Source organism: Gymnodraco acuticeps, unplaced genomic scaffold (genome assembly GCF_902827175.1).
Source record: "Gymnodraco acuticeps unplaced genomic scaffold, fGymAcu1.1, whole genome shotgun sequence".
Taxonomy (NCBI): domain Eukaryota; kingdom Metazoa; phylum Chordata; class Actinopteri; order Perciformes; family Bathydraconidae; genus Gymnodraco; species Gymnodraco acuticeps.
This window is the reverse complement of record NW_022989894.1, coordinates 2,505,323-2,531,016: the sequence shown is the minus strand read 5'-3', so window position 1 is coordinate 2,531,016 and position 25,694 is coordinate 2,505,323. Positions and strand designations below refer to the sequence as shown.

At 40.1% G+C, this 25,694-nt stretch overlaps 1 protein-coding gene across 5 annotated transcripts in view; it reads left to right on the top strand.

Moving 5' to 3' along the window:
- Nucleotides 1-25,694, top strand: part of rgs3a (regulator of G protein signaling 3a) — a 145,155-nt gene that overhangs the window by 37,121 nt on the left and 82,340 nt on the right. For 4 of the 5 annotated variants that reach the window (XR_004567818.1, XM_034203552.1, XM_034203581.1 and 1 more), the window contains 6 exons: nt 8,027-8,094; nt 20,016-20,097; nt 20,797-20,902; nt 21,366-21,801; nt 23,882-23,921; nt 24,772-25,088. Coding sequence is in view for 4 of the 5 variants with exons in the window: in XM_034203552.1 (XP_034059443.1) it covers nt 8,027-8,094; nt 20,016-20,097; nt 20,797-20,902; nt 21,366-21,801; nt 23,882-23,921; nt 24,772-25,088 (1,049 nt within the window). In the remaining variant the exon portion in view is untranslated. Of the gene's footprint in view, nt 1-8,026; nt 8,095-15,001; nt 15,816-20,015; nt 20,098-20,796; nt 20,903-21,365; nt 21,802-23,881; nt 23,922-24,771; nt 25,089-25,694 lie in introns of those variants that run through there. The other variant, XM_034203559.1, reaches the window with a different exon arrangement.

Genomic DNA, 25,694 nt, shown 5'->3' with positions numbered 1-25,694 from the left:
TGCACTGTACAACAGCATTTTAAGTGAATTGCTTGCAGTTTGAATAGCCACATTTCCTTTTGTTGCATCAAAAGTAAGCCACTCTTTAACGAACATTTTAATGAGGTCAGCCCAGTCAATTATTCTGCCCAGTGACAACTTTTTTCTTGCACAAAGAGGCTTGAACACAGAGGGTAATAGACCAGCAGCAACTGCATTACACTCACACATATCAGTGCCACGCCAAACATTTAGTAGAGCCCAGTGGGCAAAGCTCTATTTAAGACAAGGAAAAGGCAGAACTTGTTTGCTTTGCTAGCAACATTGATAATCTTTTGGTGATTTCTTACTTTTTGAAACAACTGACCCAAAGATGCACTGGAGGAAATGCATTGCAGTCCAACTATATCTGCTATTATTATGAAATGATGGTCCCAAATAACTAACAATTGTTAAAGTTGATGATTTGATTGGAAATACTGTTCAGCCTGGAAAACAATAATATATCCCGGTCTTTGAGTTCATGCTATTCAAATCCTTGTTTAAAGCTTTATACGGGACAATCACGCAACACGTTGAGTGACCAGACAGTCAACTTAATCCTTTCTGGCCTCGCTCAGGAAAACAGGAAATGAAATAGTTAATTCACTATTGTCTGGTTATCAGTGGGCAAAGTCATCCTGTTGACTTGCTCCATGTGGCATCATTCACTAAATAAGTCAGTCGCTGAGGGGTTGCAGATGTCCTACAGAGGCACGGCACAAACATCTCTCTTACTATGCTGTGTTTTACATTTGAATGCTCTTGTGTCATGTTGTCAGATTTGTGCTTGTTGTGTGCATGAACCCATGCATACAAAAAAGGCATTCCTCTCAGGAAATAAACAGTTTGCGGTAAAAAGTAAAGTACATTACATGTTCATTTATTTACACAATATGCATGTATGTCCTAGTTTTGTGCTCTCCTTTTTATTGTTCTATAAGGGATGCACTTGATGCTTATTATAGTAAGGTTCTATTTAGATTGTGTCAGAGCTTTGATGATACTTTTAACATATTCTTAGGCTACATTTGTGGTGGTGTTGCCACTGTATTGTACAATTATTATATGAATACCTTATTTTATGCCTTTTTTGTTAGTTATAAGCAAGCAACTACAACAAGACACCAGAGCACCAGAGCCTGACCGTATGTCTCTGCTTAGGCTTAGTCAACAGGTCAACAATCTTTCACTAACCTCAACCAAGAGCTACCAGTACCAACCAATCTCCAACCATTTCCCTCTGTGATCTAACTTGACAAAATGAATTCTCTTGAAGACATCATGACTTTATGTTCCTTGAAGAACCACCATTAATTGCCACCAGAATCTTCGTCTCTTTGACATGTGTCTTTCACATTGCTGAAAAACCTGTTCCCCATCCATCAAGAACAAAGTATCTTTCTGCCTTTAGTGGCCCGGTTAGTCTGTTAACATTGCCCAATGTTACTCAACCAAATTGGAAGCTGCATAACTCATTCTAATTTAATTGGCAACAATTAATGTCAGAAGGGGCGAGATGTCTGTTTGATTTGCTAGACATGTAAACATCTTTACAAAGTGAATTTGTGCTGTCAATTGTAAGTATTTGAAACTTTATTGAGCCACAGTGACTTGTTTGCTGAAGGAGATGTTTTTTTTAGCCAGTTCTATTTCCCAAATCTGCATTTTAGATATGTGATCACATTTTTTAACAGTGTACAGGCCGACATATTTGCATGGTAACGTAGTTCATGGTTTCCTTATGAGTACCCTTACGGTATCATTTTGTCCGTCATTTTCTTTTCATTTGTTGAACCAAAATAGTTAAACAATCTTGTAGCTCTGTTTACTCTAAACAATGCTGCACCAAGCGTCAGTCATGCTGCATAATTCAGACATCTGGTGGTTTGTACTGTAGTACTGTATTTGTTTTTCTCATGCAGTTTTGTACCCGTTGGACTGTGTGTAGAAATCGACTTGTTCAGAAAGAGGTCAACTCGTGCAGTCTGCCCTGTTTTACAACATTCCACTCTAGTTGTTCAATAAATTGACAAAAAAGACTATATTCAAAAAGTCGTAGGAAAACAAGTTGGATATAAAATGTTGTCATAAATGAGTTCATAACACTTATTTATTTAGATATAACGTTATATCAAAGAAGCAGCCTTGATTTATTTTTATTTTGAGTTAAGTCCTTTTATTCGTATAGAGAGGCGAAGTCCCTCCCTTTCCGGGGGAGCTCCATGGGACCTTATTTCGGAAAAAGTATGTATTGAAGTCAATAGAGAGAGAAAGATGATCTTTCGATCCCGTTTGAATTGTGCCCACGAATTACACATATGATGTTTGTCAATTTAAAAGATCATTTTGCAAGTCAAAACAATTCAAATGTGTCGTAAAACTGTGAAGTAACACTTTTTTCTGTGTGAAACCGCTCAATGAACTACATCTCCCGTCTCGCACCACACACTAAGACGGCCCGCCACGTTGGCACATTTCACTTCTTTCTTTCAGAATGAGGCGGAAAGTATTAAAAGAGGTGAAAATCACTACAAGTCTGGGCACGTTGAGAACTGTACATACACACAAGGGGAGTTAGTCGGTTCCGTAAGAGCCAGCATGCGGGACCGGGATTCTGGGATTTGTAGTCTTTCTAGTTGCGTATTTTTCATGGTCTTATATTTCAACAGTTTTAAGACAAACTGTGACTTTTTTGACATGGAAATTATTTTTTAAGATTGACAATATCATATGTGTAATTCATGGCACAATTCAAACGGGATTGAAAGATACGTTTTCTCTCTCCATTGACTTCAATACATCATTTTTCCGAAATAAGGTCCCATGGGTCGGAAGTAGATGGGCGTGACTTCGCCTCTCTATCGAATTAAAATATTTAATATACAGTGTGTCATTTGTGTCTTTCATGGTTGAAAGCACAAAATACAATTGATAAGATTGTTTAATATAAGGTGAAGTAATTATTTAGTATTGCTTCCATTGTACTTGTATGTTTTGACATATGTTTCTGCTTGTTTGTTTGTTTGTAGCCTTTATTTAACCAGGTGAAGCCCCTTGAGATCAAAAGATCTCTTTTTCAAGGGTGACCTGCAGGACATTAGTTACACATGTAACATAAAAACAACAGAACAACAATAAGGATGACAAACAACATAATGTACAGGGTACAGTTTACAAACTCTATTTACAGTGACAGGTACCATGAGTATCACACAGCATGTCACCCAGCCGAGTTTTAAAATGATGCAGGGGAACCAAAGTGATCAGTTTTAAACATGTTTGCAGACTGTTCCAATTTAGTGGAGCTGCACAACTAAAAGCTTTCTTCCCTAAGACAGTCCTAGCACTTGGCACATTTAATAAAACAACATCATGAGATCTCAGGCAATAAGTACTTTCAATTCGTCGAGAGATCAGAGAGCAGATATAAGAAGGTAGTTTACCCAACATGGCTTTGTAAATGAACGTGTACCAATGACTGAGCCTCCGTACAGTTAGTGAAGGCAGACCTGCCTTGGCATACAGGGTACAGTGATGAGTAAGTGATTTACAGTTAGTAACAAATCTCAGTGCGCTGTGATAGGCGGCATCTAACTTTTCCAGGCAATGGGCAGGTGCATTCATATGGATCAAATCACCATAGTCCAGCACAGGTAAAAAGGTCACAGTGACTAGCCTTTTCCTGGCTTCAAAAGAGAAACAGGACTTGTTTCTGAAAAAGAAACCTAGTCTAACCCTCAGCTTTTTAAGCAGATTAATGACCTGAAGTTTAAAAGTAAGACAATCATCAAGCCAGATACCTAGGTATTTATAACAGGTAACCACTTTGAGTACTTGTCCTTGCATAGTAACAATATCCAAAGCAGTGTCTGTAGTCTTTTTAGCTTTAGAAAAGAGCATTACCTTAGTTTTATTAACATTTAAAAGAAGCTTAAGCTCAGAGAGCTGAGTCTGAATAATGTTAAAAACAGCCTGTAATTTAACACCAGCCTCCTGAATGGAGGGACCTGCACAGTACATCACGGTATCATCCGCATAAAAATGTAAAGTAGCTTCATCCACATTTTCACCTAAACTGTTGATATATATAGAGAATAAAAGTGGACCTAAAACAGAACCTTGAGGAACACCATTAGTGATGTTCAACCACTCAGAAGACAGCCCATCAAAGTGAACACATTGGGACCTTTCAGAGAGGTAGTTCACAAACCAGCCCACTGCATGGCTGGATGTGCCGATACTGAGTAGCCTCTGCTTCAAAATGCGATGATCTAACTACTAACTACTTTGTTGAGATATTTACCAAAGGATGGAGCTATATTTTACATTCATTTATAAGTATTCCTGTTGACAGCTGTTTATTTTGCGTGAACACTTTATTTTGTTAGTGTTTCCGATATAAAACGAGCTAATTTAAGTTCTGTCCTCTCAGCGTTTTGAAGTTAGGATCACATCTGTTCTACAAAGCACCCTGCCATCCTTTCATCACTTAACGAGTGTGTTAGTTCTTGGTGTCACCGATTTAAACAATCATTTCTTGATGCTTGATGTGATCTTAAGAAACCCAAACAGTGAAGTAGAGAAAATCCCCTCCCATCTTGGCTTTTCCACCCTCTCCATCAAGTGTTTATTTGTTTGTGGCCGACAGGAGGTGAAAAGAGGGACTGGATGTCAAGTGAGCGAGTGCTGCAATAAGAGAGTCTTGTGCTTTTTTGTGCTGGCAGATCTGAGACTGGCTTAAAGTCAACACCTTTTAAATCCTATTATTTACTCTTACCTTTTGCATGTCTTAATTGTTCTTCTCCTCTTGTTTTTTCCTGTACAGTTTTATTGTCAGTCTTATTTAATCTTTTCAGTTTCTTACTCCCTTCTTCGAAGTACAAATCCTTTTTGTTCATTCCCTGACTTTCTCTTCTGTATACTTTTCCCACTGTCCACTATTTCCATGGCTCATTGTCCCTCTTTCATTCCCTCGTCTTAATGTCAGTCATGCTGGATGTCTCTCGTTGCCAGCTGCTGTGTCTCTCCCCTCTTATGCCCAGAGTTACTGATGTCTTACCCACACAAAGGGCTCCTCTCCTGGGCTTATAGCCAGCCAGGTTAGCCCCTCTCTTGTGCTGGACCCCTGGAGGTTTCAGATTCAAAAGTGACAGAATCCCCTTTTTTTTCTGAAAGAGCCTTCAGGCTACCATGACAACTGCAACTACGGGATTGGGCCTTTTACTCTGGGGTTAAATGCTCTTTGGAGTTACAGAGGAAAGTAGAAACTCTGTCCATAAAGATGCAGATTGCAAGAAGCTTGATTTTCTTTTCTGCTTGTGGGCTGTCTTTTGTAGACTACAGATACATTTTTTGAAGCCCCCTCTCCTGTTTGCTCTGCCTGTTGTTGGGTGTTTGACATTCCCTCTGCAGATGCAGTTTGACACTAGAAGCCTGTTTTCACTTTAATCTGCTGAAGGGGGAAAGTTTCTCTGTGCTCAGCTCAAAACGAGGAGTGTATCTACAACACAAACTAGTTTGTAAGCCAAAAATGATAGAACAATTTAAAATACAGTGTGATGTGGAAACGTAAAACATATTTTTATGGTAGCTTGTCATTTTGTGGAAAAACAATATTAGACTTGATTTGTTATTATAATAAAACCAGTTAAAAAAAGATCTGGAGGCTCTCAGTTTAAAAATAAATATGTTGTTGGGTGTGCATGTAGTCATATGAGGCAATTTTTAACTGTGTTTAAACAATTTGGGTCACTAATTAAAATGATAGGCATGGGTTAACTCTTGATTGACCTCATAAACTGTGCTGGACACACAATGATCCATCAATTAAAATTCCTTGACATTATACAACAAAATGGGATCCAGTAACAGCCCTTCTGAACCACACAGTTATGCTTTTTCCAATCTGACATTCCTATCGACTTCAACAACGTCATTTCTCAGTGCCTTCTAAAACTTAGAAAAATTACTTTTTTTCAATAAATAATAATATATCGTTACGTTTGGTTAGGTTCAAGCACATACACTACTTGGTTATTGTTAAAAAGATAACGACTTTGGCTTGGGTTAAAGTTATTTATTTACTGGACTTCAGTTAAGATTAATGGACCTTTTGTCGTCATGGTTAAAAGATAAACGAACACCAGTCTCCCATGGCAAAGTCCAACATGTTGTTGTTGACCCACCCAACCACCGAGATCTCCACCCTATGCAGTCATCTTAACTTCTTAACGTCACGCAACTTCCTCTTTGACTCCCAGTGGACGGGCCATAATTACTGCCACTGCTAGAGCACTTTGTCACTTCAGCGTAAACACAAGTCGTTTTTTGGTATTATCAAAATTACTGATGCTGTCGTTTATTTTTTCAATCTCTGATATTTCATTTAAAGTAAGTGTGCAAGCAAATTTAAAAGAATATAGACATGACGCATTTTTTAAAAATATCTGTCTTTAAAGGTGGGGTAGGTAATTTTGGAGAAACCAGCTCGAGTGCGCCAGAATTGGAAAATACACAGCCGAAATAAATCTGCTACTTCCTTACAGAGCCCCTCCTCCAACACACACGAACGCGCACATGATAAGTTTGTGCACAGATGGAAAGCTGACAGGCAGGTAGGCCATCCAGTTATTTTAGCCGGTGTCATATTTTAAACTCGTCAATACTGTAAAGATGTACAATGAGAGTAATCAATAATAAACTGGTGAAAGCAAACAGCGTTGTCTTGTTGATTATTTATTTGAAGCTTCAAAGGCACAGGTTTCACAGAGTATAGGATAGTCTGCAGGAGTCTGCACAATAGTCACAGAATAGCAAAGCTTATATACAAGATAGGGCGGGCAGACAGAGTTGTGTGTAGCTAGGCGGAAAGCCTCAGAAATCTGCTTTCACACGGATGTCGCATATCGCTATTAGACACCTGTGTCCTTGAGCTGCAGAAAGTATAACGGTTATCAGCATATGGAAGTTCAAACTTTGTGTGAAGAGGAGTAGTTTCAATAGTCTGCCAAATCAGCTCTGTGGCCTTGAAGTGCTTGAGAATAATAACCCTCATTAGAGTATGCAGAGAAAATGGCACATATGAAGAAATGGTACAGTAGTGTTAGACAATGCTTTTAGAAGCATTTGGTTTTACCATATAAGGTAACATAAGAAATTGCCACTACACCGGCCCGGCTAAAATGATTGGTCGTGCTTTTTACTATGGCTTCCACAGATGAAATGTTTTTATGGATTTTTTGTCAAAGCACTTAAGATATTACAAAATTTATTTGTGTGTAATGGGATTTTATCAACTTTTTTTGAACAGAAGAAAGTATATGTATTAGAATAGAAAACCGAGGGATGAGAGGATAAAAAGAACCAAACGGAAGGAGATGGTGGTTTGAGGGGGGATAGTGGGGTTGCTGTTTGTGAAGTTTGGGAGACAGAAGAAAGGGCGAACATGAAAAGGAAAGACTTATATATTGAGCGAACGATGTAAACAGAAGGAAACGTAGAAAGAAAGAGGGAAAGAGGGAGATCTGCATTGTGGCCCAAAGCTGAATGCTGCCTTTATGAGCAATAGTTAAAAGGACACTGAGGCGTGAGTCCCTGTAACCATAGCAACTTCCCAGGAGCCCTGTGACGGACGGATAATAGAGTAAGAGAGGAGTTCCTTTTCTCTTCTTCACCCCTCCCTCCCTCCCTCTCACTTGTTCTCACTTCCACTCCTCTCTTGGGCAGTTTGTTGGATCCTCGCATCTTACAGGGTTTTCCCGACTCGGCTGCTGTTTTCTGCCTTTTATGTGCGCTCTGAAGTTTGAATCCCGACCCGGCGTAAGCTGCTCCAGACAACTGTTGCCATCATTGCTTCTTGTTGTCTTTCTGAGTCACTTTTATGGACTCTCAGAACTATTTGAGGACTTTATTTTTGTGCATCCAGAGGGCTGTTCTGCGTTGGCACAGAGCGAAATGTGCTCCAAAGGCACTGTCTCAGCCCGTGATTCCTTTGTCTACATTTCAGAGGCTGTGCTGTCAAACCATGGTGCTGCCCCCGAGACCAATCGCCCTGAGAATATGCAATGCTTAACAGTAAGTACAATCAAACTTTCTTATTTTCTGTGTGCATGTATCTTAAACATGCTTATACCCTTGAATTGTTCTGCTTTGTGTGGGTGCAATCCAAATATTTAGGAAGTGTATGCTATATGTCTATGAGTATCTATTATCGTTATTGATGCAATTGTTTATTGGATGTTTTGGTGAATACTTGTCTATACAGGTGTATAACTTATTTATTTCTACTTATTTATTCATTTCTGTGTTTTTATTTATTGCGTTTGCATGTGCGTGCATTAAAAATGGATAGGCCTGTGATAAATATACACAAAGTAGTTGACCCGTGACATTGCACCATGTCCAACAAACTCATCATGCATAAACATGCCTTCAGTAAGATTTACTGCATGGATTCCATGTTACACATTCTCAGTAACCATAGCAACTAATTGAATCATGCGTTTGAGCTCTGAGCAGTGAATGGAGCAAGATGCCTTTTCTTGAAAGACAATATTTGTCAAAAAGCTCTGCATGCGAGTCACATGTGGAGCAGAATGATGGTTTGTCATGAGAAGGGGGAAAAGAGAGCTGTGCCGTTGATGTGAAGATGTTTATCTGCTCATGAAGATCAAAAATCCTAGGGGTGTCTTCTCTTTCATCCCATTTCCACTGTGTTGACTGTATGGTAGCCATTAATTCATAACAAATGAATGTGTCTCTGTTAACAGAGACACAGGAGCATGACTGATGATTCTTTTATCCAATTTACAACTTGGTTTTGAAAACAGTGGTTATTATGGCCTTTATTTGCTTGAAAAAAGCGGCAATATTGAAACCATTAACTACAACAGGAACAGAAGACCTCAGCATTCAACTGTATCACAGTAAAGTTTGGGAACCATAATGGATCAGCAAATGGTAAAAGAAGATCTTCGTCTTTAGTGGATGTTCCCTGTTTTCCTTTTTAGGAAACACACGGCAGTCCTTGTCACTGCTTACCCTGCTGTTTGCTTTTGGAGGGGTGGAGACCTCAGTGACATTTGCTTTTGCCAGCAGCTTATTTGTACCAGCCAGTGTTGAGCTTCACTCAGAGTGTACAAGTTCATTTAGTACTATAGACCATGTACTAAAAGAGGTTCATGCTAGCAAGCCATTCACATTGGGATGATAACAAATAAATACAAAATGTTTAGTAATTCTCCTTTACCTTGGCTTATTGAACAATCTGGATTAGCAGACGTCAAGAAAAAGCTTTTGAGATATAGTAACGGAGCATGAAGCCTACAATCCCACTCCCCGCTCAACTGTCTTATACTGTACATGGTTTTTTATTAGAAAATAGTCAAGTGTTTTAAAAATGTGACTGAAAATATAAAACTCAAGACAAACTAGATAATGTGTCCTCGTCTAGAACTGCCGTCACTTCTACATTTGTGTCTTCTGTGCTAGTTGTACTTCCACTGGATTGAAATGAAGATTTCCTCTGATGAATCCATCAGACGTTGCTAATGCAATACAGAGAAACAAACATGTAGATATTCACATATAACTGCTCGCAGAGGGGTCCCTGTCTTTGTACCCTTCCACAGTCACACTAAGTTACACTTGCCTTGTTGGGTATAAAGGCTGCTTCTTTTGGCATGCTTTTGTTTACACTACTGCTGCGGGGCAGAATTTATTTCCTTTATGGTTTACTAACAACTGGAACCTGAGTTGGCAAATTTCCAGAGGAACGTTCATAGAAAATTTGCTCCATCCAACATGGATAATACTTTAGTAAATTCACTTATACAGGTTATGATGCATGTGAGACTGTGCCTATATTTAGATAGGGCAAGCCCTTATTGAAAAGCCTCACATGTGAGGCACGTAGAATCTGATGATATACTGCAGTGTAAGGAGCAGGCTATGTTATAAGAAGACCATATACAAGACCATACACAAGACCAACCAACACATTCTTGGCAGATCTGCCTACATAATGTGGTCAAATGACATGACAACACGTCAGCATAAGCAGTAGTCTTTTAAAAACTAATGACAGACTACAAGTAGAGAGACATTTGAAACCACAGCTACTGTTCACAGCCCTGCCACCTGCTGTAACAGAAATGCCCCAGTCTGTTCCAAATATACTACTGACAAGAATTTGTATTCACTCTCGGAAATAAGACCAAGACAATGAAATGTACCTAGCTTAACCATGTGCTTATGACTTATATATACTTTATAAAGCTTTTTACAGTTCAAGTTTGATCTTCTATGTGGTTGTTCAGTATGTAGTTGCTAATAACCATACTTTCAGAAACAATTTCCTATGGGTCTGACGACGATAAACCTCTGGTTGCAAGGGGCAATACTTCTGGTGTTTCTGCGTAGCCATCAAATATCCGTGCCAACATGTACTGTTCTGTTCTGTGGTCATTTCTTTTGCAGCTTATTTAACAACTGTAGACGCAAAATTAGTTATAATTGTAAGATAACTTTTACGACTGGATTGTTTCACAAGTAGCTCTAAAGGAAAATGTTAAGCGAATTAAATACAAAATCATAGTTGTATGATAACCAGTGTGTTACTAGATTGCGTATCAGCCAAAAGCCTTTTGCGTCTTTTACTCTACACACAGACTGGTTACCTGCATTCAATCAAACCTGCTCAACAGTGATTGGTCAACGCTACTTGGACTATAAACCAAAAAACAGAAAACTTTACGATGCCAAGTCTTGTTATCTTAACACCCTAAATAATGATTTAAAGTTGTAATTTAGTGGAAAGATAATCATTTTGACTTGAAGTGACCGACATTTCAGCCTATCCAACAGATCAGTTTGTCAGTGAAAAATATCCGTGTTGCTTTGAAACCCTCCAGGATGTTAACTCAGTGGAAAGCGGTGGTCCTATGCAGTAACTTGTTCAAAAAAGCTTTACTGGACAGGATTAGACAGAGGAGCTCACTTTACTTTCACCTTACAGACACTCTTTTTATTTGTACACATAATGCAGGCCGTACACACAGAAGCGCAAGTTGGGAAGTGCTCAACTAAAAAAGTGCCGCTGCATTTGACCCAGTGCCTTCTTTAAGTGCTTTGAGTACCTGATACCTAGCACAGTTTATCTCAAGCAAGATGTTGTGATGTAGAATTTCAACATTTGCTATCTTATCTTATCCTGCATCCAGTGTGTGAATAGTTTGAGCAGCTCCTAAATGCATACAAGGTGAAAGCAGTAATAATGTGGAGAAGCATTGAGATGGAAAAGTTTTACATCCGTATTTGTGAATGCTCCTTTCCTCTCTCCTTCCTCTCCCCTCCCTCCCCTCGCGTTCTTGTTCTCTCTCTTCCCCTTTATCAGCGGGTGAATCAGAGTAACAGATGATTGTGCGGTTTGTGTGGGACAGTCTCAGGGGGGAGTTAAAAGAGGGGGGGAGCACATTCACAGACTAAATTAGTGAAGAATGGAAAACCTTTTAGACTTTCGCTTCTTTTTTGTACGCGTTTTCTGTTGCCTTGTCCTCGTTCCTTTCCAGACCGCTGCGTATTTCCTCCTCGAGTGTTGTGGCCTCCTCCACCTCCTCCTCCTCTCTGCCCCCCCCCCCTTTCTCCCCCTCTCTGTCACCCCATGGCCATCACCTCCTCTACACAAAGAGCTCTGTGGTATCATTAACTGCCCACTCTCTACCTACTCAAATATGTTTCAGTGTTTGATGATGGCCTTACACATGATCATTTGAATGATTTACACAGAGCGTATTGAAGGTTGTGGACACTTCAGATATTGTTGAAGGTAATACAAATGTACAAAACCTTGGTAAAACCCACTATGTACACTTTTACAATCTTTCCCAGTAGGAAATGATGCGGTGAAGAATATCAAACCAATCAAGTTCTGTTTACTGCTTCACTCTGAGATAAAAGTATTTCAATTCACGGAAAATAAAATATTCTCTTTTTAAGAAAATGTACGAAGAAGTTCTTGGTATTTGAGATAAATTCCATAATAGTCAATGGAGTGATTTTGTGATGTGAAATATCCTATTGTGGCTCTCACTGGGATATTTAGAGGACACTTTCACTTTCTTTAAATAAAACCAAAAGAATCAATTGCAATGCCCTTTAGTGTCCGTCCACTTGAGGATGATCTGACTACAATGTCAGGGTCAAAGGTTACTGTGACCGTACATTCAGCAATAATGGGACATTATTTTGCATGGAATCTCCTCAGATTTGGGACAAACGTCCATTTGGACACAAGAATGGACTGATACGGTTACACATTTTTAGACATGGATCAAGAATGAATCTGCTATTGATGACGATGTCACACACGTGATGACATTTGGGACAGACAATGATGTCAACTGTAACTGGACAGGAATGTTGCCCTGTTAGAAAGCATCATGATGAAATGTTTGATTATCTTTCAAATGTTGAATGAATGCTTCATCTCTGTTACCATTAACCCATTGAACCAGAGATGACATGCACCACAACGATACTTCATCTTCTTAGACGTCAGCAATTACCAATTATGTTTACAGGCAAGGACATCTGTTTATGTCACTTGCAGAGAGCAGAGAGTTCATGAATATTAAAAATAGTTGCACCCCAGACAAAAAGTCTCCCTGCATCACTTTGCTTGTCAGATAGCGTTAGCTCCTAAATGGTATCTGTGAAAATGGGTCTGACACTTCTGGCTGTTGGGAAAGATGGGAAGGAAGAATGAGGTTTGCTGAAAAGAGGACAGAGATGGATAGATTTTCTGTCCGTCATCTCAGAATTAATTAGGAAATGGTTAGTTTTATTCATATAAAGTATCCTTTGTGGGAATTTTAGGCCCTGGCTGCCTTTTATGTTCTCTACTAAATGTGTAATGTATGAGTGCTTATCTTCGTTCCATGCTGCTCTACACTGTACAGCAGATGAGATGAACATTGCTGTACAGTAGTTGTCAAATGTTTATCTTGTTGTAAGGACTGTTGTGGTTCAGGTGGTAGAATGAGTCATCCATTAATCCTGGGGCGGTCTGATCCATGACACCTCCTCCACATTTCATGCCCCCAACACCAACATGCTCCAGATGAGGAAGCAAGTGCCTCACATCACAGGTCGGCTGTCATGAATGTGTTAGAGTGTGTTTGGATGGGTGAATTAAAGCCTTATACATATCTCAGTGGGCGGCTTGGCTGTCTGTTAATCCTCTAAGGTCTAGACTCAAATATCTACACTAATGTCGACTCACTTTTCTCTATTCATTTTATTAGGGTTCATTTCAGATGAATCCAAATGACTTTGATAGAAGTCTCAGATTTGTTTCTGTCTAGTTTGTGATTGATCTGTTCTTCAAAGTGCACTTTACTTTGCATCTATGAAGTTCTACATTTAATTTAAATTTGGATCGAAGACAAGTATTTAAAGGCTGAAGCCATGGTGCTGCTTTATTAGGTTGTCATCTCACTGTCTCATATAATGCAGTGTCACCTTCAAATTGTTGTAACTGTAGCTCTGAATCCATACAGTATGCCGAGATTTGGAAATACAACTTGAGCTGTGACCCTGAACTTGGCCATGTGTCTTCAATGGCTTGGAAGACACCTCCTCCTTTGATAGTTGTCTATTCAGGTTAGAAAGAGAGAGAGAGAGGGGGAGGGGGAGGGACAGGGACAGAGAAGGAGTGTGAGAGAGAGATCCCACACTGCTAAACACCAGATTGGTCTCGTCTGGCTCCTAGACAAGCTTTTCAAACTCTTTTTTCACTCCTCTCCCTAAGACATGCTTTCTTCTCTCCCTTTCTCCTCTCCCTCTAATCCGTCCTTCTGCCTATTTAGAGGTGAACAGCACAGCATGAAAGAGAGAGAAAGTGTTTTTTGTGTGCTTGACGGGTAACCCTCGCCCTTTTGAAAAGGCAAACAGGGAAAAGCTGCCATTACGACTGGCATGAAGGGATCTTAAGACAACAGCCTTTTCTGCCACTTTATTAGCACTGTCAAGACTAGTGCAGCACTGCTCCTCTTTCACCCCTCTCTTTCTCCATCACTCCTCTGTCCATGTTTCATTCCATGAGCCTGACATCCAAAAAGCATGCTGGGTAATTAATGGGGTTGCTAGGGGTTAGACTGGCCACTGTTTTAGCCCTAATTTAACATGCTTCCTCCTGCACTGCTGCTGAGGTGATTGTTGTTATGTTTTGCAGATTGCCACCTCTTTCCCAGGCAAATGGATATTATGAGCAAAAATACAAGTAATGTTTAGATAACGGGAAGAGGAGGGGATATTGTCAAAGGTCGCAGACCTGAGAATTTCTCGTTCTGTGCGCTTGGGGGTCGAGGGGGGGCAGCTGAAAGGAAAAGCAGAGGAAATATGGAAGTTGAAAACATAACAAACAAGCATAATGTCTGGATGGAGCGTGGGAGCTAAGGTGGAAATAATCTGATGAGGTGTTAAGTCTGATTGAGGTGTGTGTGTGTGTGAGAGAGAGAGTTTTGGATGTATCCAAACAATGGTGCTGTCATTGTCCTATGTTGGGAAATGTGGTCATTACAAGTTGCAATCGGAATCATTTCCATCTAAAGTGCAAATATGGTCTGTCATAAGTTTGCACACCTTCTGAACCAATCCCATAAAAAGTCTTTACAATGTCTCCCCGTCTCACTTGTGCAACCTACATTAGTCACTACAGTTTATATTTGCAAAAGAGCTATAGCACCTCTCACAGCTTCAGTGTGGACTCAGGAAGCAAACTGGCCTTATCGGAGGCAGACACACAAAGCTGTCCTGGCTGTGGGGTGGCGAGGTATGCAAAAAAGCATGTGTGTGTGTGTGAGAGGGGGGGGTGGCGGTAGGAGGCACTTCCTCCTATTCTTCTGCTGTGGAAGAGTTCCCATGAGCGCCCCTGCCAGGAGCTACAGTGTGGCCTAAGCAGGCCGAGCCAGCGCCAGTCTCGCCTGCATGACGCCAACACACACTCTGACACAGCCGAGCTCAGGAGCTACTGAAACTGCTGCTGCCGCTCAAACCACAGGGCGAGAAGCGCGACCGTGGTAACGGGATAGAAATAATTTGAGTGTTAAAAGTTGAAAGAAGGAAGAAGTTTGGAGGATTGAAGTGAAGTTTCAAACAAGGCAAGAGGAAGACATGCAGTAGTTGAGAGCAGGTACAGACGCAACACTGAGCATTATTGACTGGACTCATTAAAAGGAACCTTGAATGGATAACACTGCAGTTGGAGGACAGTGGCAGAGTGACGCCGACTTTGAAGAAAGGACTGTTTCCAAGAAACTTCAATTTAAATTAATTTGCGGGAAGGGGCCAGTTTGGCTGAAAAAAGTCTCCAAGGACACATTTTTGTCACACTCGACAGATTCCTGTCTATTTTCCAGAAAGGTGAGACACCATATTTTTATCTAGAGCCACAATTCATCCTGACTGTCACCTGGAAACTGGACATTTTGAAAACTTCAAGACCAAAGCCACCTTCAGACTTTTTTTGGGCAGCTGTCACTGTTATGATGTTTCATAACACACTTAAGTCCAACGAGCCATCGGAGCATAGCCCCAGGAGCACACACTCCGCTGCACAGAGGAGGCTGTGGAGATACTCGGGCTGCAGGAGGGCCGGACAGGTGGAGAGTCACCGTCGCAGCGTGTGTGTACTGGCTGCAGACTTGAACGGTGGAGAAGGACAAAGAGGAGGTGGTGGTGTGATACACACCATCCACGGGCTGTGCCACCTCTGCATCGGATGTAGGCTGCCTCAGGTGTGTCTTTGTTTCAGAGAATAGGGGACGGGGTACATCAATCAACCGGTGATTGTGAGGGAAAAAAAGTTAGAAAACTATCTTTAACCACTGCTTTCGTAATTAATTGCGAAAGATGAATTACATTTCATAATTCATGAATCTTCACCGGTCTAGTCGGCTGTCATCGTGTCGGAAAACCAAAAGTGTAGGCCTAAAATATGTGGCTATATCTGTGTTTGAACACGATCAGATCCTAATATTTGGCTTTGACTGTACAGCTGAAGTTGCACTTTGGACAGCATGTCCAAAACATCCGGAAAGGAATAACTGGCTGTGTTTTCTTCCGAGTCGGGAACAAGCTTTTGTGTCCTCTACATTATTTATAGTTCACATAGTGAGAGAAAGATATCAGGAGTGGAAGAGAGGAGACACACGTTTGCTATGATATGAACTGATGCCCCTCTCCTTACATAAGACCCTTTGTGCACATCTGCATTGCATAAGAAATTAGGAAAACACAGTTTTAAGAAAAATGTATTATTTCATTTTTTAAGGTGGCAGAAATGATCAAAATCTTTAAATATTTTGAAGATACACAAATAAGAGGCGTTAACATGACAAAAATACAGACTAACAATTAAGTCGTGTGTGTGGTGTGATGTCAATCTAATCTTTGAGAATACCCACTTGATATCATAACTTAACCATTATGTATACAACAATGTTGGTGATACGTTTAATTTAGTTTATGCTGGACTGTCTGCCGTAAATAGAACCTTTACAGAACTGACAGAAAATAGACACGACATGTTCTGTATTCATGAAATCATCAGAGACTGGCGGGATTCATGCACTGTCTGAAAGCATGTAGCTCTGAGGCATGAATGTGAAAAGGGGAAAGCTGTCCCACAACACATACTGTTCACACCAGATTTTCCTCTACATTTATTACAAGAAAGCTCAAATCTTACTCATTAGTCTAGTCAGTTCCGCCACAGTCCCTTTGACTGAATTATTAATTATCAATAAGGCCATGCTAATACAATTTAAATATTTAATCTGTGTTTTTCACATTAATTCATTTTTAGTAATACATCTTAAAAGTCCCTTAAAAGGATGTTCATACTGATTTCTTGCATTATTCCCAGGCTAGTCTCCTCTTTTCTTTAAACATGGTAAAGTAATGCCCCTGCTTTCATTCAAAGTGAAAAAAGGAGCATGGGACTGCCTCTCCCAGACCAGAGGAGTCTAAGTGGTTGGACTCAACTCTGCTTACAAATTAAATTAATGCTGAAAAGGCTTTGGAGTTTGGATGAATTGGCCCAATTTAGGCAGCTCTAAGAGTTGGACACAGTCTCTGAAACAGCTTTCAATTCAAACAAACAGACAGAGTAGATAGACAGAGGCAGATGGAACAGGCGTGATGGATTGTTGTCTCTCTCACTTATGTTAATTTTAAGTCACATTCTTTGCTTTTCAATATTTTTTTTCACATTTCAGTTTTCAAGCTCAACCATCAAAATGCTCCATGTCTGCTTGTTGTCTTTCTCCGTTAATTCCACTCAACGTTTTTTTCTTCATACCATCTGTTCTATTTGTCTGTCATCTGCTTTGTCTAAAGTCCCACTGCAGTACTGTTACCCCTTTTTAATCTTTTTTTTGTATCTCGTCTATCCTTGTTTATTATCTTTTCATCTACCTACAGTCAGTTTCTATATATCTTTCCTTTCTCTATTTCTGTCACACAACCAAGGCAAGGGTGATTAGTGTGTGAATCCATCCGTCCTTAAAATAAGAATATACACACACAGTGCAGAGAGTACATCTTTGCAAGTAGAACACGGTTAATCAAGTTTCTAATTTTCTTTCTGTAGAAGGACAATTATTCACCAGCAGTGTCAGAGACTGAAACAGAAAGAAAGATTTGAAAGGAGGAAAATATGATGGAAGAATTGTTGCCTCAAACGCCGTGACACAGGGCACATCAAATCATTGGACTATAAGAAACTACAATTATATCCGACATTTTAGGGTCGTCATAAGCTTCAGGCCCCCGAATAGTCAACGTATTACTGCAAGTCGCTGCATTTGGCGCATGGGTAAACTGCCAACATGCTCCTAACCAGTGTTGTGCTAGTTACTGAAAACCAGTAACTAGTTACCATTACTAGTTACTGCATTCCAAAAGTAACTCAGTTACATTACTAGTTACTTAAACCCAAAAGTAATGCGTTACTGTGAAAAGTAACGTTTTAGTTAGTTGAAAAAAGGTCTCCTATTAATGCCCTTATAGCCTTCATTTCAGTACTGTTATTGCATTGGAGAATAATACAATCTGTTGATCAACTTGACATGCATTATATGGAATCTGGATTGCATCGATATTAGCTGGCTTTCCATTTTTGTATATTCTTTCTCCAGGTAGTTGGAAAAAGTTTTCCGTCCCATATGCCGTGTGCCGCCCGGACATGCTATCATGCTAACTAGCTCCCTGAAAGCGGGTGACTCCACTGTAGCAATAGCCTGCATGTGTTCTACAACATACCGTGCAATGGCTTTATCGACTTTTCCCTGGCTAGCAGTCCCTTGGTTAAAATCCAGCCGCTGTTGCTTAGGTGGAGGTGGAGTGGCGTCGGCTGAGTCTCTGTGGTCTTAGCTACTAGCTTCGTCCCAGCATGTTGTTTTTGCAGATGTTTTAAGAGATTTGAATTACTGGTTTGGGCAGTAGATAGGATCTTTGACCCGCCAGGACACAACTTACATTTAACAGAAACTTTCTTTTCTTTGTGCTCGACAAAAGTGAAATAGTGAGAATATCTCCAGGTGGAGAAACTAGACTTGAGCTCCGCCGCCGCCATGATAGTCTTGTTAGTAAACAACACAAACACGCCCACAGCGCGTCTCCGCATGTGACACAGGAAGTATCTAAGTAGGCCTACATTTACTCAAGTACTGTACTTAAGTACAGTTCTCATCTCTGTTCGCCTGGCTGTTGACTATATAAAAAAAACTAACGGAGTAACGCACCATGTAGTAACGGTAACTGAGTTACTGAATTTCAAAAGTAGTGCTTTAGAGTACTAGTTACAGTGACGCGTTACTTGTAACGCGTTAGTCCCAACACTGCTCCTAACCAGGACTCCCTTGTATCTCAATAAGCCCTTCCTGGCTTAATAAAGGATAAATAAAATATATTTTTAAATAATTAAGCTTTCCTCTGCTAGAGCAAAACAGAGCAATGAAAAAGAGTTGTGCGGTGGGGGCGGTGTGTGTTTTAGTCCCCTGGTTGTCAGCAGATGACATGGAAAGTGAGATGTTTTGGACGGAGACTTTGTTGACGTTGGCTCAGACTCTCTGGCACAGGTAGCGAATGTTTGGCGACGCGGGGTCAAAGACAAAGAGAGACAATGGGAAACTGCCATCAGTATTACAAATGTTTATGTGTGTGTGTTGACCTGCAGAACTTGAGCGGACGAACAATGTTTGGATTTAATCTTTATTCCTGACATTGCATATTATCCAGAAGCAAGGGGTTGCACTACTCACAACATCGAGATTTCGCCCTTAAAAAACCTTTATGATCTTTCTTTACTATTCTGTGTGCGACAGTTTAATCTTATAAGGAACATATGCTGACAATGAAATATATAAATGGAAAAAAACACGTAATGGTGCAACCATATAATAGATGTGACTTAATGGTTACTAATAAGCTGTCACTTGAATGTATTGGTGCTGTTTTGGCTTTATAAACAAGTTATATAATTACTGATGCTACCATGGAAAAATAAAGTTTAGCAATCTACATTTACCTTTCTCAGTTAGTATCAGTGTGCCCTGAATATGAAAGGTTTACATGTTTGTGCTGAAGAGGCTTTGTGTGTGTTTCCTTTGCAATTCTTCTTTGTGTTTCTTTTGCACCAGCTATAGCAATGTGCTTTCGTGAGGATTCATTTTATCCTCAACGGCTGGACAATGAGCGCCTTTCCTCCATCTCTTGGACTTGTTTTTCCTGCGAACACAGCTAATTGGGTTCACCGGGAAACTGCTGTCAGGACAGTTTTAATAGAGGAAGTAGAAGCAGAATACAAATCCACTTAATCATCCTGTAGGGAGGAAGTTGATTATTATGACAGCATGCTGCGTTTGGTTCCTCAAGTAGTGAGAGAGAGAGGTCCCATCTTCTTATCACGACATGACGGTGTTTGTGTTCTGCAGGTGAACATCCTCCGAGGAAAGGATGGATTCGGCTTCACCATCTGCTCAGACTCCCCTGTGAGGGTGCAGGCTGTTGATCCAGGTGAGGTTTGCATGCACATGCCTGTGTAAATTAAGCTCAATGTTCTGGCGTGGTTTGATTTTTAAATGCTGAGGTCCTGATTGTTCTGAACTCCCACTGGGCCTTTGCAGAAGAAACATCTTTCTTTCATTTTTACTGAAGGACTTGTCATTTTCCTACCTATTCCTAAAATGATACTTCTAGAAATGTGAAAGCAGCTATAATCAAAGTTAATTTACCTAAGAAGATTGGACTGAATACTGTCTGGCTATAAGGGATGCACTTGATTTTCACTCTCAGGACTGCCAACAGTAGTTTTCTAGTTTCTAATAATATTTATAACATGAGCTTAATAAGCACACTGTCGTACCACAGACACATATATATGGTGTCAAAGCAGCTGTCTGAACTGCTTTTTTTAAATCATAAATTCTTGGTTCTATTGGGTATATTATGTTTAAGGTAGCTTTATTTCACATCCATTGATCTGAGTTTGACATGTCATGAAATGTTGTCATCTGGGCCTAATAATTCAATTCACATAACATGAGAAAGCTAATTCTTAAATGAATTTAACAGAGCATCTTAATATCAGACACATATTCAATTGTTTTATCCATGCAGCTGTAACATCACCCGGAAAGAACATGAACAAAAAAATGAAAATGTCACTCGAGAGCGTATAATGATCTTAACTCTTCTGTCTCTTCCCTGGTGCAGGGGGTCCAGCGGATCAGGCAGGTCTGCAGCACTTGGACACCCTGCTGCAGCTAAACGGTCAGCCCGTGGAGCAATGGAAGTGTGTGGACCTAGCCCATGCTATCAGGTAATGAGTCCAACCCACCAGAGGATCATTCAGGTCTCAGGATCAGTGATTTGTAAAGATTATCTAATGGATTAATTTGATGTATGATTTAATTTTGGCATCATGATTGAAATTCATTTTGATATCTGTTTCAGTACGTGAACAAAACCTGGTGTGAAAAAAGATAATTCAAAGTTTGAGATTGAATTACAGTGGAAGTTTTTCCATATAGTTGTATGATTCAGGTATATAAAAAATGATACATATATAGATTATAAATAACGTTATAGTTGTACATACATAGAGTAGATTCTCTATATGCAATAATTAAAGTGTCTGCAGATATTCTACAAGGTTATTTGTTCTTCCTGAAAGGATTTACAAAAGTGATTTACGAATGCATGGACAGATTTGCAGTTTCAAGGTTTTTATTTATTTGAACTGCTTATATTTTGTTGCTCATCATATTTATTTCTCTTTGTAGAAACAGCGGCAATGAAGCCAAACTGGTGGTGTGGCGCACGGGCCCTTCAGCTAAGCCTAATTTCGAGGGCCTCATCCATCGGCCCTCCTACAATCCGTCCACCTCAAACTATGACGCCCCCTCGCCCCCAACCCGCAGGCGCGTTCCAGATGTTGGTGCGAGTAAATCCCCCCCGGACGTGCCGCCTCTCCCAGCCCACCACCGTGCCACCGCCTCCCGCAGGCTGCTGGTCAACGGCACTGAAGCTGGAATGGGGGGAGGCGTAGGCGTTGGGACCCTGGGTGGGTGGGGGGCCCATGGGGGGTCGGCCGAGGAGCTGGACGGGAAACCGCGCCTCCTCCACCACCCTCACACTGCCACGCTGAAGGGGACCCGCGTGAAGGCATCCAACGGGGACAACTACATCATCCTGGCCCCCATCAACCCCGGAAGCCAGGTACCGCAGAGTGCTGGTGGACTGCATCTTCATCATCTCCTTCGTCCTCCTCATCCTCACCTCGGTCATATGGTGGCTCATCCTAGATATGTCTCCTTGCCTTTCATTCCCGGTGCTGATAGATAGAAGGACTGTATGTACAGCACCATTTGGGTTACTGCCCTCTCACTGATCTGTGCTTTAAGACATGTTCTGAACACAATGCACTTCAGACAGTGTCATGTAGATATGAGGTAATGCAGGAGCAGACAATAACATACAATATATGCAGCTGCTAATAATATACATGTATGCCTTTACTATGTGAAGCTTTGCCAATATTTATTTCATTACACCAATGAATTACAGTTCGTATTAGAAAGGCAATGCATATGTAACATAACTTACCCTAAAGATATCATATAACATAGAAAAACAATCGACTCTCACATCAGCATTTTCAAACAAATAGTTCTGGCATTTGTAAAAAGATATAACTCAACAAAAGTAGTTCTTGATTCAAATAGGTATTCCATTGCTGGTCCATTTCTCCGAGTGCATATCAGGGCATGTAAGTAAACCCATTCTAATTACAGAGCCAGGGCGGGGGGTTATATTCCGAGATTAAAGATGCACATTTCCGAGGAAAAACTCACAAGAGAAACTTGATTATTCTATTTGTTAAATGTCACAAGCCAATATGCTGTGTTTTCTGAATAGGCCCAATTCAAGGCAATGTTTCTTCAGAGTCTTTATGTTGATAATAATATGTAAAACCATTTTATACAGCCTGTACTTATTTTTTCATCCAATGACATCATGTATATAAGGTAAACGCTTTGATCATAACAAAATAAAGCACATTTATTCAAATCAAAAAGACTGAACTGAGTTCCTCAGCTAACAACTATGTAACACTTTGATACTAACCAATTAACAACCTCAGGCTAACCAACATTCAAAATGCATTTGAGACATATTTCTTATTACAATCTGGGTAAACCTTAGGTCTCTAAATAATTGCTTCTAAAATATTCTAACAAACTAAATCATTTTTTCTGTCATATTTAGAGCAGGTAGTTAAGTGTTATTCTCTTAATTCTCTTCCTCTGTGTCCTTCTGTAACTTGTTGTGTGTGTGTGTTTTATTTGTTTGTGTCTGTGTGTGCCTCATGTCCATCTTCATCTGTGAGTGCTTCTCAAGTTGGGGTTCAGTTAAGGGACATTGTTGTGCATGTCAAAGACATTGAGCTGTCCCACATGACAAGATGAGATTGATTTTAAGAAGGAAGAACATAAATAGATTCAGAGAAATTAAAATATAAAGTGTAGGAGTGTACAGTAGTTTGGTCAGACTCTGGAAAAAGATTGCAGGTGCATGCCAACATAGTGAACAAACATTCAAACCGCCACCACTTGTATCCCAAACAAATGAGGGGGAAGGGATTTGGTGCGATAGTGTGGCTCAATATACCCAAAGCTTGTCGTCTAATTGCACTGACAGTACTTTAGGTGGTAAACAAAGATTTTGGAAAGCCCACACTACAGACATATTTATGACAAGCTGGAAGAAAAGCAAGCTAATGATACGAATACCCTAACATTTTGTGACTTTCCAACCACTAGCTCACTTACTGTCTTAATCTGGACAATGTGTGATGTAGTGGCCATCTTTTCAGTTGACTGTTATCTGTTATGACATGGAGAAACTTCCACTGACTCACTGAGTCTAGCACAATTCAAATGAGCTCAGCTGTGTCCTAGACACTACAATTCAATGTCAAGTAAGAAACTTCACATGATAATGTCCAGCTTCATTCCCTAAAGCCAAACTTGTGGCATAGTGACATTTTTTAATAAGGATATGCAGTGTGTTTAATGGCAACCCTGCATTTCAAGTCTCACGCCATACAAAGTTAAAATCAGAATTGTATCAGGAATATTATTACATGGGAATATCAATTCATTATTTGAATAAGGACATGGTGTCTAATGTCATTATGTCTTGGCTTTATTCCACTCTAGACGGAGCTTAGATGTCATTTTTCCTAGTGCTGAAGCCTATTTAATATTAATGTCATTTAATATTATTCTGCTTTCAGATCTTGAGGCCTGTTTACCAAGACAACCAGGGAACATTAGGTAAGACATGTTATTACTCATACATCATTTTATTAAAGACCACAGTGAACAGTGTCTTGGCGGAAAGCCTTTGTTTCAGTTGGCTTTGGTGCCTCTTTTTGTTGGCTGTAGCCCAGAATGTTAATCTACTTTTTTACTTAACTTTACAGGGTATTGCTATTTTAATTAATGTGATTACATTGACTTTAGGCTTGCCCCCCTGAAACAGCCTTAAATTACACTTTAAACTCAAATAAAACTTTAGACTTTTTCAGTTTTAATCCAGTTTTCCCAATTGACTACAACAAACATTTTACTGCTATTTTAAGTAAATGTTTGCCATGTTTAGATTTTTTCTGAAAACTGGCCAATATAACAGCTTAACATATAAATGATGCATAAACTGTCTTGTCCAAAAGGATTTAGCACTATAAGGTAAACACAAGTCGAGCAGAGGATTCTACTTTGGGGACTGAACACACTCATGTTTTTTTTAGCCACTCCTTTTCTGTCTTTTTCTGGTAAGGATAAAGTATAACCGCAGTTTGTTGCTCTTCATTTTTGTGATTTTTATTTGTATTAACAAACAAGATATCATTTATTTAGTGAGCTGCAGTGGTGTTGGTACTGTATGTAGATTTTGTTACCGTTCCACAGAGCCTGGCTATGTTTATTTGTTGTTTGCAGTTATGGCTAAACTTCTCATAGCTCCATCCTCGTATAGGCATGCTGATATTCGAGTGGTATCCTCTCATCTAACCCTCTTAATAATAGATCATTACTGACACTCCACAGGTAGCGCCAGTAATGATACTGGACAGTATATAATCTGTCTTCACCCTCACTTGCTCACGTTCTTCATTTTCCACAGCCGGCAGGTTATACCCACGGCAGGGCTCTGGTCCACAGCCCCAGAGCAGTGCTGGTGGAGGTCCTAGTAGTAGTAGTAGTGGAGGAGGAGGAGGGGGTTTCTCCAGCCGAACTGGCTTCCTACGTAGGTCTAACAACTCTAAGACAACAAAGACAGCATCCACCTCCACCAACGCCGGTGCACCCAACTATCAGCAGCAGAATGCTAACTTTGCCAATTACCAGAACTGCACCATCGTCCGCTCACACACTCCACATGCCAACTACGGATATGTCAAAGTGGCTCCCAAGATCCTCATCTTCCCCATCTTTGTTCAGGTAAGCCAATGACTGGAAAAGCCAGCCAACTGTTTAAAGGTTTGATGCTAAGCTGAGCTAACTGGGTCCTGGTTGTAAATGCTTATTTGAAAGTCAGGCATAAGGTCAAAAGGAATGAGCTTATCTCCCAAAATCATACTAGTTTGGTAGAGTCAAAGGTCTGGCCGCTTTTAAACTGTGGCCGTACCGTACTGTAGCGGCTACAGTATATGATATTCATCTAAAACCATAGGTACCCATGATGCTCTAAAAAACAGTCAGACAAAACTCTGCAGAACATTTGGGTCAAATAAAATACTTTTGAGGTTTGGAGTTAAATACATTCACCTTTTTGCTTCTGCATTTTGTTTTGCAAGTCATGAGGGTGCTATTTTTACAAGTATTTGATATACAGTGTTGTTTTTGTGGAGTTTGTATACAGCTCTGTGGTTATTTTTCAAATAACCACATTGCTGGTAATTAATATTTTAAAACATTACAAGGCAATGAGGCTCTGTATTTATTCAGATGACAGTCCTTTTTATATTTCTCATATACATTCTGTATGATCTGTCCACCTTGTATATCTAAATATAGCTGTGTACAGAAACACTTTTCGTTACATAT